This window comes from Larimichthys crocea, chromosome IX, assembly GCF_000972845.2.
Source record: "Larimichthys crocea isolate SSNF chromosome IX, L_crocea_2.0, whole genome shotgun sequence".
Taxonomy (NCBI): Eukaryota; Metazoa; Chordata; class Actinopteri; family Sciaenidae; genus Larimichthys; species Larimichthys crocea.
Window position 1 is genome coordinate 2,676,812 of NC_040019.1, and position 16,277 is coordinate 2,693,088.

Genomic DNA, 16,277 nt, shown 5'->3' on the forward strand with positions numbered 1-16,277 from the left:
AGAAGCTTCATATCACTTTCATGTACAGTTGTCATGAACGAGGAAATTAGAGACCAAAACAGTTTTTTGTACCAGGCTGTAAACATGTTTATTTCTGCTGTGAAGTTGGACATTTGAACATGGGGACTTATGGAGCCAGCCTCAATTAGACGTTTGAGGAACTGCAGTTTTTGGCAATCCTGCATTGACTTCACTTTCCAGTCATGGGGATTATGCTTAGTCCTACTTTTGATACAGTTTTGATTGGTGACGTGGAACCCCGATATTTAATATTTATTTATTCATGGAGCTCTCTAGTAGTTGTACACCTTTGGCATTGAGTAAACTACGGTCAAATGAAACTATGAAACACATTACAGCATCTTCTCATCAAAAGCCTGCACGAGAAGTGGAATTAGGTTCCAGGTCTCTACAGAGGCGTCTTTCTTCCACTGTTCATAATGTATTGCGGATGTATTTGTTCGACCTGCTGTGTTGTACATGGTCACGATTGTTATCTCTGATACCGTTTCCTCGATAAGCCTCTTTTGTTGGACTAATGTTTGATCTAAAGAGATTTGCGGGTTAAATACAGACCAAATAAATAGGTAATGAGGTTCTCATGGACTGCTAACCCTAGACCTGTGACATTTCTTGACCCTTTGTCGCTGGCTTGTTCACGTGTGACACAGGAGGACGTTTTCACCATCTCGGCGGTCGACCTGGGGACCTTGAAGAAACTGAGGATCCGACATGACAACAGCCAGGCCGGCGCCGGCTGGTTTTTAGACAGAGTGGAAATTATAGACAACAAAGATGACACCACGTAAGAGCAGAGCACAGTAACTGCACTGTGTACACAAATGATTTGAATAAATTGACTTATTTATATAGACACCAAGTCAATACAACAGGATTCACACAACATCATCATCCTGCGTAGGAGACAGCACTCTCAGCACATAAAATGTTTGTAGAGCTCCACTGTGTGGTGTGAAATGGTACTCTTGTCTGTGGAGATTTAGAAAGAAGCTAAACAAACATGCTCACATATCAGTACGCTGCATAAAATATAAGATATAAGATATATACATTATGTTTTAGGTACTTTTTCCCTTGTAAACGTTGGCTGGCTGTCGATGAGGATGATAGACAGCTTGCCAGGGAGCTGGTTCCTGTGGACGAGGCCTTCATGAGGAAAGAGGACGATGACGAAGACTCTGAAACCACACTTGGACTGGAACAAAAATGTTAGAGCACAACACAACACTGCCAAATAATCAAAGTGACCTCTGATTGATAATAATAATGTTTAATTTATTCTGTTTATTGCAGCCATGTCAACAACATACAACGTTAGGATAAGAACCGGTGACAAAGAGTATGCAGGAACTGATGCTAATGTCTTTATGACGCTGTTCGGCACCAAGGATGACACAGGTAACACTTCAAACCTCACTTATATCTGCGTGCATGTGTACTTAAATCATTAAACGACTCTGTGATGTTGCATATCTGCAGGGAAAATTAGCCTGAAGGGTTCGAAGACTCATAAGAATAAGTTTGAGCAGGGTATGATCGATGAGTTCACGGTGGAAGCTGTGGACATTGGACCACTGAGGAAAGTGCGCATCGGTCACGACAACCATGGTACAGTAGGACATGCCTCCTGCAGAGTGAATGATGCAAAATGAGTCACAACACATGTGTGATCACGACAATTTGTGTCAATGTTTCAGGTGGAGCATCAGGCTGGTTCGTTGACTGGGTGGAGATTGATGCTCCGTCTCTTGGACAGAAGCTGCGCTTCCCCTGCGGTCGCTGGTTGGATAAAGGAGAGGATGACGGAGCCATCGTCCGAGACCTTTTCGCTAATCCTCTTCAGACGGAGCTGTACACACCATGTAAATCATACTGCATGACAGTCAACGCCGCACTTATTTGTCATGTGTTCCTCATGATTTCTTTTGTTTTTCAGTTGTTCCCTATGAGATTAAAATCTTCACGAGCGACCTGTTTGGAGCTGGCACAGATGCAGATGTCTTCATCACCCTGTACGGGCGAGATGCAGTGTGCACCCAGCAGAAGTTTCTGTGTTTCAACAAGAGGGAGAGGAGGATGTACTTTGAGAGAGGAGCTGAAGACATGTTTATCGTGGAGGTACAATAACACATTTTTGACTCATAATAAGCAGAATAAATACATTGTTGTGTATTGCAGCAGTGTATTTCTGCGTACATTGTTAATTTAGCGATGCTTTCTGTGCAGCTAGAAGATGTGGGTGATGTAATGGAGAAGATCCGTATCGGCCATGACAACCGTGGGGTCAACCCAGGCTGGCACCTGGACAGAGTGGAGATCAGACGCCTGCTCGGGAAGGGAAAGGTACTGCCTGCAGGGGTGGAGGAGAATTACTCAGATAATTGACTCAAGTGGCAATACTGCAAAATAAAAACACTCAGTAAAAGTACTTGCAATTCCTCCCCAAGTAAGCGTGTAGTAGCATTTTATGATTGTAGTAGATCAAGGTGGAATTAACTAACTTTATATACTGCTGGGTGCTTTAATCTATAACAATACATCACATTTTACAAGATATATATTTTGTATGCAGAAATCTTAATCTGTTAAGTAACTAGAAAATACAGTACACAGTAGAATCATCTCTGCGTTGTAGTGGAGTAAAAGTACAAGTACCTCAAAATTGTACTGGACAGGTGATTTGTTAAACCAGCACTACTTTTACCTTAATGTGAAATAATCATCTCAAATATCTGATGTAGAGTACTTTCAGTGTATTTGTCTTTACTCCTTGTAACACATGACGCACTATTTTTGGTCAGTAGGTGGAGATGTTCTCTTCACAGATAGATGAGGGCAATCCAGCATTGTCACACACTGAGCCCAGACTCAGACAAGACACTGTGTTCAATGATTTTCCTCTAAGGCGCACCTCCCTCCCTCTCATTCTCTTTTTCTCCGTAGGGTTCAGAGACTACCATCTTCCCATGTGAGCGCTGGCTCGCCAAGTCGGAGGATGATGGAGAAACAGTGAGAGAGCTGGTACCCTCTGACATTATCACTGAGAAACTTTCACGAGACGGAAACCTGAAAGTGACTGAAATCGAAGTGGAAGATGCCCTGGAGAGTATGTTAGACACACAGACAAACAACACATTTATACTCACAGACATGCAGGATTTGTCTTCCCTCACCTTTCTGCAAATTAGTTTAGAAACCAGAGTCCCCGAGTCTCTGTTATAACAGAGGCATCAAACAGCGATGGAAAATTGCTTTCTTTTCACTCTGTGTACTGCAATTTGCGTCAAACCGATTCCCTGTGTGCTTGTCTGTGATCATCCTCCCTTCTACAGCTCACACATACCAAGTGTCAGTGATGACAGGCGACGTGTACGGAGCTGGCACCGACGCCAACGTCTTCCTCACAATTTACGGGGACCAGGGGGACACTGGAGAGAGGAAACTGAGCAAGTCTGAGACGAACAGCAACAAATTTGAACGGGGATCTGTAAGATCTGTATTTTTCACTTTGGCAAACCGAATCATACAAAAAAAAAAAAGTACAAACTACATAACCAATGGTGACATTTTATTTCCCCCAGGTGGATAAATTCACTTTAGAGGCGGTTGACCTCGGAATAGTTTTCAAGATTAAAATTCGCCATGATAACAGTATGATAAGTCCTGACTGGTACTTGGACCAGGTGGAGGTGTATGACGAGGATACGGAGGAGGTCTTTCTCTTCTTATGTGAACGTTGGCTGTCCAGGAAGAAGGAGGACCAGCGCATTGAGAGAGTCTTCTATGTCAAGGTAGAATGAAAGACATCTGTCCATCTTAAAACACAGTAGAATAAAGGAGAATAAAATATAAAATGCAACCACTTAAAGGTCAGTTCACTCTTATGGTCTTAGATTTTCTGTTTGCATCCCAAAAACAATGAAGGAGAATATAAAAATTATATTTAAACATGTCACAGCCACACTAGCAGCTCTATGACGATGCACTAAAGCCGATAATGTTTATCATGTTACTTCAGTGTTCTAACATTTGTTAATTACAGCTAGTATTAGCTGTGGCTGAAAGAAAAGTCATTAGTTTTGCAGGTCACAAACCAATGTGTTGAATAAATGAAAACATTTTGATGTGCCGGTGGCACAAGATGAGAAAATCAGAGGAGTCATTAAAATTTATCCTCCGGGCACCGTGAGTATATCTGTGCTAAATCTGCATCCGCTGTTCAATGAAAAACATCAGTCCAAAAATCTTTTTTTTTCAGGAGGATTTTAGAAACTAGCCTAGAAAATAAACCTTAAACACTGTAATGAGACAAACCAGAAATTAAAATCTTAAAAATACATGCTGTCTGCATGTATATGTAGTCAGTGTTTACACCAGAAAAAGAAGGGGACCATGGATTGATCTCTGGGGAACACCGACCATGCTTCAGACCTTGAGGCTCAGACATTCAGTGAACAGTTTAAGCTCGTATATCCAACATAGATATTGCATGTTTTCTTTAGATCTTAGCGTGTATCTGTGATGGTGTTTGTCTACATGTGTGTGTGTTGCGTTCTTTCAGGGTTATGAAGGAGTTCGAGAGGGCCTAAACAGTAAAAAGAACTCGGCCCTGACGGTGAAGAGCGTCGACAGTAACATGAACAAGAAGAGCAAAAAGAAGGAGGAAGAAGAAACCGAGCTGCCGAGTAAGAAAAGTCAAGAATCTCTATGATTCATCCTCTGCTCTGTGAATGTTTGTCATTAATATTCTAACACATGCGTCTTTACATAATCTGGTGCTCTCATGAATGAATAAGTGTTGTGCTCTTCCTGTGCAGTCATACCATACCATATCACCATCTGCACCGGACTGGAGCGCGATGCTAGCACTACCAGCAGGGCTTATGTGATCATAATCGGGGCCGATCAAACCCAGACAGAGAGGTTGTGGCTGGACCTGCCGGACGAGACGCAGGGCTTTATGGCCGGCTCTCTTGAGAACTTTCAGTCCTACGGTGTAGACGTGGGGGAGATCAAAAAGGTCGAGGTGAGGGAGGGGAGAGGGAAGCTTTTTACAGTTTCACTGAGGATCGTGCACTCTCACACATGAACGCACAGAAAAATACACCCACGTTGCTTGAAGTGATTGTTTCTCTCCCACCCCTGCAGCTCGGCCATGATGGGGCCACTCCTGAGAGCTGCTGGCTGGTTGATGAGCTGGCTGTTGCTGTGCCAACCAAAGGGGTCAAATATACTTTCGCTTGCAAGTGCTGGCTGGCCAAAGATCGAGGAGATGGTTTGACGTCTATATTTTTAAACATACTGGATGCAGAGGCCATTTCTATTACCCAGAAGGTACGTAAACATGAACAGATCCACACAAAGCACAGTCATATGGCTGAGAACATACATCACAATTACCAATGAAATTACCACAGCAGCCAATTTCTACTGTTAAAAAAAATGTATCCAATGATACCAGAGCTCATATAAATCATGATTAAACATTAATTTTCCAATTATTACCATAAAATCTGGTAATTATCCTGATTTAAATGGGATTTGAGTTCATTAAAAGAACTTCCAACCTCTTAAAAAACATTCAGGTGTTTCAGGAAAACAGCACAAGCACCTCTAAATCCTCATCTGCTGTCAGAGAAAACATTAAATTTAAAAGATCATGACACTAGAATCTTATTTAAATGTGTTGCCACTAGAATTAAAACCATAATTCACAAGATTATTGAGATAGATGGATTTATTAAAGCTAAATTTATTGATGAAGGTATTAAAGATCTGTGATTTTTATTACAATGAACATTTCCTCATGCTTATCTTTGAGGCTGAAGTTTCTTGACACCATTAGACAGGACTATGTTTATAAATTCATACAATAATATATCAAGTAAGATAAAGCGTTAAGTAATATTATTATCAGAGGGAGTCAGACAGTGTCCCATGCCATCATGATCTATTTATGTTAGCAATAGAAATATAAAAAATGTAACCAGTAGGAGAGTTACTACATTACAATCACACTGATTTACAATTTTGGCAATGGTCCCTCCATAATCAATTTAATTTTATTTATATAGCGCCAAATTATAACAGAAGTTTTCACCTGACACTTTAAATATAGAGCAGCTCTAGACTGTATATCTATCTTTATAATATTATTTGCGGAGGCTCAAAAGTCAGAAACTTTGAGCAGAACATGTTGGGCAGCACTGAGATCTAACGAGACAAGTGCAAAGACGAGTCTGTACGAGACGAGCCCGATGCAATTAGAAGACCGTTTGTAACTTTCACTAGTGCTGTCTCTGCACTCAAAGTCCTGACTGATCCTCAGATAAACCGTTCTCACGGAAAAAGTCACGTAACATTCTCAAGTATCTTAGAGAGAAAGGAAAGGTTGGATATCAGCCTGTTATTGGCTAAAACCTCTGGATCAAGAGTGAGATTTTTAAGTAGAGGTTTGATTACAGCTTCTTTAAAGGACTGTGGTACATATCCTCATAATAATAAAGCCAGATTAATCATGAAGTGCTAACTAAAGCTTCTTTGAGCAGCCTAAAACACTTTCCAAAGACCATTTGTGATATATTTATGGCTGTTTACAGCAAACTTTCTTTAAAAATATGACTGTAGGATTATTGTTCATTACCTGCAAGATAAACTTGCATGTCTTGTGATGTTTTAGAGGTAATACTGCTTGTGCAAGATGCAGGTGCAGAACGTGAAGAAAGCATGTTGAGTAAAAACGTCAAACATTTTCACGTCAGGTTATCTACGAGGTGACCGTAGTGACAGGCGACGTGCAGAACGCGGGAACGGACACCCTGATCTACATGACTGTGTTTGGAGTCAACGGCAGCACAGAGGAGATGCTGCTGCAGAAGGATGAGGACAGGTAGCCAAACGTGAACACAGGACGCGACAATAAAAATAAACAGGCTGTTTTATTATGCTTCAGATGATAAATTCTGTGTCGTTTGTTTGGTGGATAACAGGTTTGAGCGCGGTCAGGAGGACACTTTCAACATGGAGATTGATGACATTGCCCCACTGAGGAAAATGAGGCTTCGTATTGATGGCTCGGGCAGTCGTCCTGACTGGTTTCTGGATCAGGTCAGCTCACCTTTAAAGGGGGACTCCACGGATCTTACACATAAAAGTGTGCTTAGAGTTTATGGGGAGTACTACAGCTTATATAAAAAAGTTATGGCCCCAAATGAAAAAGAAAATCTGGAGGTGTGGAGTTAGAAAGACAACCCGACCTCTGTATCCTGCTCCTCATCTCTGCCTTGCTACTACCATAAGACACTGAGTTGTTTGCTTGCATTGTAGGTATGCAGGGACAAGGAAGATATGTTATAGCTCCGGTTCTGCTGTATCCATACTGTTTTTTAACCATCCATCACGAGTCAAACAGTTTTATATGCAATGCTAGATCTGCAGAGGAGAACCAAGACAGATAGACGCATGTTTACATGCAGGAACATTTAAAAAGATTACAACAAGAGGAAAGCTTCGAACATGGTTTAATTCTCCAGAATGAGCTGATCGTGCACGATTACTTCTTCTTGTCTTGTCCAGAGCTAATTGGTTATCAAAAAGAAACTGCACATCTAATCCATGAAACATAGAACCAGAAGCATAAAAAAAGGCAGAAACAAAATCAATAGTGCAAATCAGTCACAGGTTTATGTTTTTTTTTTCTTTTTTTACCCTGACGCTGTATGATGTAGGTCACAGGATCATCAATCTATTGTATCACACAGACAAATAAACACACACATCTATCCCTGCCTGCAGGAGAACGGTCAATGATTCACCCACCCACAAAGACACAGACGCAGCACGGCCCCAGAGTTCCTGGAGTGAGCATATTGACCCATTTTGTTCCCCGTGCTGTTGTTTATGGCATCGCGGACACACACATTTGCACAAACACACATTAATGAGCGCTGTGCGTTTCTGTATTCAGCAGAGAGAGGCGGCATTTCATTTAAAATTTCCTCTGTGTGCGCACTGGTGTGTGTGTGTGTGTGTGTGTGTCCAAAATATCAAACATTTTTTAATGCATAATCCAGAAATATAATCGACTGCATTAATATACATAGTTTCCCAAAATGGTTCAGTACTTTTTCTTTTTGACTGACCCCTGCGAGGACGGCATCACTGCTCACCTCCAAAATTCAGTCTGATGTCTCAGGCCAATTGCTTTGATGAAATAGAACACATTTCCTATGCAAATGTCTTCTCTGGTAAAGGCACCATGCCTGCAGAGTAGCAGAGCAGTCAGGAACAATACCAAGCCCTGTCCGTCCGTGCCTGGGACTCAGCGGCTGCGAACATCTCCTTGATTTGACCCTGCACAGAGCCTTGTGTGTTCAGCATCACAAGCAGATGTGCTGCCTTTATGGATTGCTGGGTCTGTGTATAGAAATGGGCACAACAGTGTGCCGGGCGAACTGCCAGCATAGTAATCTGACCAAATAAATATGCAGAGTGGAGTGTGGCTGACTGAGCTGAGTCTTTGCCTAGTAATGAAATGTTTCCCAGTACTACTGATCAGACATCTTGAAGAAGCAGAGTACACAGCACACTAAAGTCCATAACATAATTCATAATATTATTCATATATTCATCTTGCTTTTGTGCACGCTAACCTGTGGTTCAAACTTAAATATCTCAACAACTGTTTGCTGGATTGACATGGAACCATACATTCGTGGTCCCCAGAGGTGGAATCATACTGACTTTGGTGATCCACTGACTTCCTTTTAGTGACATCTGTGGATACAGACATTCAATCCCTCATCAGGATGATTTGTAATACCTTTGTTGATCTCTCAAGGGTCTTTAACTCTAGCATCATCAGGTTAAATATCTGCAAAACTAATATTTTCATCTGTCCCAGGCGTACTTTAGTGCATGTGAACATTTGCAAATTGCCACTAAAACAGATAAACGTATTAGTTTTCAAGGTGTTTGATGAAAATGTTCACATGATAACACACTAAACACACTTGCACTGGCTAGATTTTGTTGACATAACTTAAATATCTCATAAAAACTTTATGTGCCATACTTTTTTTATTACACTCTAATTCTCAGGTGATTTTTTGTGCTTTGACTGTGACACTGGATCGTAAAAATCAATGTCAGGATTCTGAATGACATTTAAAATAGGTGTGGTATTATATTTGAACAACAAACTCTGTGCCATCCAGGTTATCTTGCGTAACCTGGCCACAGAGGAGGTGTCTGTGTTCACCTACGAGGACTGGCTGTCCAAGACACTTGGACCCAAGGGAAGCATGATCTGCGAGATGGCTGCTATGGTAGACGAGGAGTTGATGGTGGAGCCCACCACCTATATCATCCAGGTCAAGACCGGTGACCATGCAGGTAAGTGATAATGCAGCTACAAGTTGTATATGTCAGTGCTTACACCAGAAAAAGAAGGGGGCCGAGGATTGATCTCTGGGGAACACCTAATGTGTTTCCATTTGGATCAGACCTTGAGGCACAGGAATTCAACAGATGAGGGCATTTCAGATCCATGTTGTAGTCATACCAACATGATCCATCCATCCTTTCATCTCGGGGTCAGCATCAGGTCCAGGGACAGAGCTCAGACATCCTCTTTTATCAGTAACATCCTCCAGCTCTTCCTGGGGGATCCCAAAGAACTCAAAGGTCAAGATGAGAGACTTCATCTGTCAAGTGTGACCCGTGTTCACCTTGCCATCACCTCACTGTTGCCTGCACCGGAGGGTAACATGTTCAAATAGCAAAGTTCAAAGTAGATGATGTCAGATCAGTGAACTCCTCACTCTGTGGCGCCGAATTAATACTACAACCTTGCACCTCTCGAAGGATTCATAATAGATTTATATCTGTAATCTTTCACATCACTATCCAAAGCTCAAGGCTGAGTTAGACGGATATGATATAAATGATGTTTCCTCATCCTCATTCGATGTGTCCTTGTTCAGAGATTTGTGTTTTTCCAGGAGGAGTGAAGAAAATTCATGTTCTGAGTCTTTTTAATTTGGCAATATATTTCTTATAATGTTAAATTAAACGATTCTCTAAGGCTACTATTACTATTAAGATGATACAAGTCCTTTTAGATAATTTACGAACAATGTAGAATAATAATCAGGAGGTGCACTCTGGTTATACATCCTACCTCTTAAGGCAAGATTGATCAGTGACAATGCTTTCCATAGACCTGAACTACACGCTCACGACACATAACTATGAGTTACACCAGAGGGACAGAAACAGCGATCAAGATCTGAACTATTAAAGGAGCAGTGTGTAGGATTTAGTGGCATCTAGTGGTGTAGTTGCTAATTGTAACCCCTTCGTGCCACGTGAAACTGTGGAAACATGGCATCTGTATGATGGCACTGACATTATTTCCAATGTGATTATTGTTACTTTTAAAATGCATTACGATGCACAGATTTATTTTCTGAACCCCCTCTGGCCAGTCTCATGACGTCAATGTTTTTTTTTTAAAATATCCTGGTTTGACTCCGACATTAAAATGAAAGAAATCCACTTCTCCTGTCCTCTTTTTTTTCTTCATGCAGTATTTTCTGTAGCTCAGTAGTGTTGCTGATCAATACGATAGCATGGTGAGAAGTCTGAGCCGACTTCAAAGGACCGTTCTCTGCCCTTGGCAGTTACTGGAAACTAAGATGTAGCCCTGCACCACCACTGAGGCTCTGGGAGGAATAATGAGCCTGGCTGATAGAGACACACACACACACACATGCAGACAACATTGCATATGCATTGCGGTGCATAAGGAAATTGTCCCCTTTGGGATTATTGTGGGGGTGATTTGGATGTATGTGTGAAGAGGCACTGAGTGTCACGTATGTACGTGTGCATATAGCATATAGGTATGTGAGAAGAAAAGAATCACTTAACAGCAGATGCAATTCTTAAAGCAGCTTCAGAAATATTGAAATTTCCAATTTTATTTATTGCTCATTAGAACTACAGAGGTGTTAATTAAAATATTGGATTTCCAGCATTGTGCACAGACGTGTAAACTAGGACAAAAATTCTGCAGTGGACTGAGTGAGGTTTGTGCTCACCATGAACTAATACACATTGTGTCTAACCCACTGTAATGAAATAATAAAGGATAGCGGGATTATAGATGAGCTGTCTGGGTCGGAGAACGTGTCTCATTTTATTCTAAGCATGGCGGGGTCGGTTGTTGTTGCCGATCAAGTTTCCTCGGGGCTTTGCGATCTCAGTATTTATTACAACAAATAATTCAACAAATGCCTGCAAAAGATGAGATGCACCGCAGTTTAAGAGCTCTGCAACAAAGTGGAAGCGCTTTTAAATTTTTAATCACAAAACTCTTCACAGATGTCAGCTGTAGTTAATATTTGTATGAGCTTCGTTCTGTTGAGTCAGAACAAGTTTACCAGATACGATTTGTCATTGAAATGATAGTTTGAATCAAACTACACCAATTTAATTATAACTGATTTCTTTGGTGGACATTGTACTAACTTAGAGCTACGTTACAGGGGTGACTCTCTCCTGTCTCCTCAGGGGCAGGCACTGATGCCAACGTGTGGATCATCATATTCGGAGAGAACGGCGACTCTGGGACGCTGGCGTTGAAAGAGTCCACCAAGTCCAACAAGTTTGAGCGCAAGCAGATGGACACGTTCCGGTTCACGGACATCCTCAGCCTGGGAGATCTCTCCAAAGTACGGGTCTGGCACGACAACACAGGTCAGACATGCAGATACGCGGTCACTCTGCATGATTAAATCTGCACCTTCTGTCTTGTTAACTTGCAAAAATTATGTTTAGTTCACACAACGTGAGAGAAATCTGGCCACTGATCCGTTAGTCAGACATCACAGGAGATGTCTGAGTCATCACTTGTCTGATTTTGTTGAAACCTGGACAGCTGACGTCTTAATGGAGCTGCTGTCCAACACTAACAACCACTACATCACTGTCTGACTTTGAGGAAATCTGAAGAGCTGATGCAGTTTTTTTTTTTATTCATTCACCGTCCTGAAAGATTGCTACATCACTCTCAGGTTTATCATTCTTGACAGCATTTTTACTCACTGTCTTGTTTGTTTCCTGATCCTGCATTGCACCCAGGTCCTGCTCCAGGATGGCATTTGGAGTATATTGATGTGAAGGATGAGCTCTTGGACAAACCATTTCGTTTCCCATGTGATCGCTGGCTTGCCAAGAACGCTGATGACGGACAAATAATGATTGAACTGCCATGTTCTAACAACGCCTTCTTAGACCTCGACGAGAAGACGAGTAAGGCCTGAACATAAAACGCGTTGAGGTTTCAGTCCTGTTGGTTTAGCTACGGCTGTGGTTACTGTGGCAACAGCGAGTGTAGGTGCATTGTTTTGAAAGAGAAGTCTGAATGAATGATCCTGGTCACTGCTAACGTTGGTGTTTCCTGTTGTTTCTTCACAGTAAAAGCCACCCTGTTTTTTTTGTCATGCTTTTAATGTGAAGCAGCAACAGTCAGATGGTCTGTTTGCATTAGCTGTGACTTACTTCACGGGGTAAAGGCTGACATCATTGCTGGATTACGTACCGCAACGTCTCCAGAATGGCGGACCCCGCCACTCACAATATAAACTACCACGTGGAGAGATAGTTACTGAAAATTAGACAATAAATTTCATCAAAATTGGGATTGATTTCATGAAAATCTTCAAGATTAAAGCTTTGAATGATCTAATATATGTTCCTGCTAAAGCACCTTTACGTTGATTGTACATTCTGAGGACAGCTGAGACGGTTTACTTACTTAGTGTCCGTGTTTTCTCTCTCTTTTAAAGAGTACGAAATTTGTATCACAACTGGAGAAGCTGAAACCAAAGAAAATGCCTGGATTGTACTTGAGGGGAGGAAGGGTCGATCAAAGGAATTTGTAATGGAGAACTCAAAGAAGAAGAGGTTCTTGCGGTAGGTACTTGCTGCCAGATTAACTCAACGAGCTGCATCTTGTTTGCATGAAAAAGCTTAAAGGAAATGTGCTCTCTCTCTCTCTTATTCTCCCTTTACACTTATTATGATAATCCTACCAGCACCAAGCACTTGAGACCAGACTAGCAATGCAGTCCACTATCATGACATTACACCATCCTGTAGAAAATTCATTCTGACACAGAACAAATTAGCAGTGGCATGAATTTAAAGTATGTGGGCCAATTGAAGATAATAGCCACTCACTCCATCTGGCTTATTTCTCTCGCTTTTTAGGGGAAATGTGGACAGGTTCGAGTTTTCGTCCAAGAACCTCGGTGATATCGCTGGTATCTGCCTGGGCCACACACCCAAGGATGGAAAGAAAGTAAAGGGGGAGGTTTTATGGCATGTGGAGGAGGTCGTCATCACTGAAAAGGAACTGGAAAACAAGTAAGATATTGGTTACTGCTCAGTGGATCTACACCCATCCACACTCCATGGTAACAAATTATATTGTTCCCTCCACCTGCAGGTACATCTTCATTTGCAACGCCCACATCCCTCTCTCTCCAAAGAGGGACGATTACTTGACCTTCGAGTGCACAAAGACCATCGAGAGCTTTGTCAGTAAAGCTCGAAGCCTGGTGCCCATCAAGTACGAGATCATCGTCATCACGGGCGATCAGAAAGGAGCGGGTACAGATGCCAATGTCTTCATCACTGTCTACGGCACCAATGGAGAGTCAGGCCGTCGGCAGCTGCGGCAGAGTTTTCGTAACCTCTTCGAGCGCGACCAGACGGACCGTTTTATGCTGGAAATGCTGGACATGGGAGAGCTGCACAAAATCCGGATGGAGCACGACAACTCCGGTCTGAGCCCCGGCTGGCTGCTGGATCGCGTGGAAGTCACTAACACATCCAATGGTGTCACCACCGTCTTCATCTGTGGGAAGTGGCTGGACAAGAACAAGGCTGACGGGCAGATCGCCAGGGTCATCTACACGAAATATTAGAAAAAGTATTATTTATAAAAACAGCAGCGTAATGACCAAAGAGATTCTGCTCTGGCAAGTTTTATATCTCAGGAACTGAGACAGATTTTTACATTCATAGTTGTTTTTTTATGATATTATAGTTCAATATTTAATACTACCTGAGAATATGGCCTGCAATGAAATACTGTGACAATATGTTCTTAGGTCAGAAGACTGAATGTGCCATTCTTTATAAATTTCATATGTCAGTGATGGTATGCTCAGTTGCTTTGTTATAACGGAGGTTTTGTAAAAGATTAAACTCTTTTGTGATACTGGATTTACAGCCATCAACCTGTCTGACTTACAAAGAACAGCTCTACAAAGTGTCTGAGCATCATTTAACTCATTGTTCTCTTTATTTCACAGCAGTTTACAGTAACAAACGCTCCGATGAACCCGTTCTACACTACCTGCTCAATGCCAAACAGCAAACACACACAATAAGCAACTAGCTGGTGACAAAAGTGGAGCACCTAGCAGCTAAAAAGACAAATGTTACCGCTCAAAAACAGTTAAATACAGAGTCAGGTGGCAAGAAAAACAACTCGGAATTAATGAAATGGTGCTCTGTGTCTGTTGGGTGTGGAAAAAGGCAACTCTATGTGTTTAGCCTTTTAGATTATATGTACTATAAAGTCTATAACACAACAGTTAGTTCCGGCCAAGTGATTTGAGTGAGTCGGTCATCATCACTGGGACTTTTAACTTCATGTATCACTCCGCTTCACAGCTCTGCCGTTCATACATTTTATTTTAGTTATTTTCATTTGTTGTCTCGAGATCCTGAGTTATTTATGTAATTATTCCGAAATAACAAAATGTTGCTATCCCGAGATAATGGGATCATTTTCATGAGGTAACTCGAGAGACAATATAAACAAATGAAAGTAACTTGTAATCACGAGAACACTGAGGAGATACAGTGTATGAAAGCATGACCGCTTAGGGCGTCTATAGTTATCTATCTTAAATTTAGAATAGACAGCAAAGACAATTTAAGGATTTTTCCACAAAAACCATTCAACTGGTCGTCAGAAGAAGATGAAGGGGAGGAAAGAAGCCTGGATACTTCAGCACAAACCTCCAGGTGAGCCCATACTGTATGAGGCAAACAATGCAGGCTTTGAACTGCTTTCAAACTTGGTGAAATCTAAAAAATATTGACGTCCACTGGGCTTTGGTAACATGATCTAAGCGAGGAAGCTACTGTGTGTTGCAGTCTCAGTCCAATTGGGGAACTGTTTGAGTTGGTGGAGCCAAAAAAAAAAATCATAAAGATAAATCAAAAGTCAAGATTCTGAAGGTTCAAGTTGAGTTTGTAAATCTGTGAAAGGTCTCAGGTCATCTTTCTTTGAGAAGAATTAAGTCTGGGGCAACTGGATTCGGTTGTAGTAGTTTTAACGCCCCGGATTTAACTCTTCTCAATGAATTAATACATAATGTATCTTCAATGGTATCAATGTTTCCACCTGATGTAAACATAAAACATAAAGAAAGCTGAATTTTCTTTTATTTTACCCAATAACAGCTTCTTTAAGAGTCAGATTGTAACAACATTTTATCATCTGATATCATTTTAAATTGGAATTTAAGACATGAAAACACCTGCTTGTCCATTTTACTCAATTTATTACAAAAAGAGCACATACAAAAGGATAATATACAAGCCATGAAATAAAATTAAAATTAAAAAAACAGAACAGTTTGGGTTTAGCAATGCAACTTTTGAAATCATTATCATTATTATTATTAGTAATAATAAATAAAAGTACAAAATTCCACCACATGTGAATCTAACATTTACCCATAATATTCTCATCCATTTCTTCATCAACACACTCATCACCATTAATGCGCTATTGCTTTAATATTAATGATAAATAGTTCTATTTTCAGATAAAATATCCTATATTGAAAAACATTGCGCAGTCACAGCTAAACAGCAGATTTTCATACAAGGATGGCGGCAGCCCTTTCACTGGCACTTTTTGGGATATTTTCTCTTCAGCTTTGTTTTTCAGTTTCAAACGGCAACAAAATTCATACGTTTTTTTTTCTTTTTCTGTTATATTCTTTGTATATATATCACCATATACTATTAAACCATCGAGACTATATTGAAACCTGAGAAAACATGCATTTTTAGAAAAGGTTGTGCTTTAAAATCCTTGCCTTCCTTTTTAGACTGTGAAAGGAAACAGGAGGATAGAGTCTGAGAGGAGAGATGGACGGTGAAAT

At 41.0% G+C, this 16,277-nt stretch overlaps 1 protein-coding gene across 1 annotated transcript in view; it reads left to right on the forward strand.

Moving 5' to 3' along the window:
* loxhd1a (lipoxygenase homology PLAT domains 1a) overlaps positions 1–14,310 on the forward strand; it is a 31,263-nt gene extending 16,953 nt beyond the window's left edge. The window contains exons 21-41 of the mRNA XM_019278366.2: positions 672–805; positions 1,084–1,229; positions 1,315–1,419; positions 1,501–1,629; positions 1,719–1,883; positions 1,958–2,139; positions 2,248–2,364; positions 2,965–3,127; positions 3,354–3,508; positions 3,603–3,812; positions 4,583–4,706; positions 4,839–5,047; positions 5,170–5,355; positions 6,783–6,910; positions 7,011–7,128; positions 9,237–9,414; positions 11,596–11,781; positions 12,166–12,336; positions 12,873–12,999; positions 13,297–13,452; positions 13,535–14,310. Coding sequence (XP_019133911.2) covers positions 672–805; positions 1,084–1,229; positions 1,315–1,419; positions 1,501–1,629; positions 1,719–1,883; positions 1,958–2,139; positions 2,248–2,364; positions 2,965–3,127; positions 3,354–3,508; positions 3,603–3,812; positions 4,583–4,706; positions 4,839–5,047; positions 5,170–5,355; positions 6,783–6,910; positions 7,011–7,128; positions 9,237–9,414; positions 11,596–11,781; positions 12,166–12,336; positions 12,873–12,999; positions 13,297–13,452; positions 13,535–14,015 — 3,570 coding nt within the window. The 3' untranslated portion in view covers positions 14,016–14,310. The remainder of the gene's footprint in view (positions 1–671; positions 806–1,083; positions 1,230–1,314; positions 1,420–1,500; positions 1,630–1,718; positions 1,884–1,957; positions 2,140–2,247; positions 2,365–2,964; positions 3,128–3,353; positions 3,509–3,602; positions 3,813–4,582; positions 4,707–4,838; positions 5,048–5,169; positions 5,356–6,782; positions 6,911–7,010; positions 7,129–9,236; positions 9,415–11,595; positions 11,782–12,165; positions 12,337–12,872; positions 13,000–13,296; positions 13,453–13,534) is intronic.
* The last annotated feature ends 1,967 nt before the right edge of the window (positions 14,311–16,277 follow it).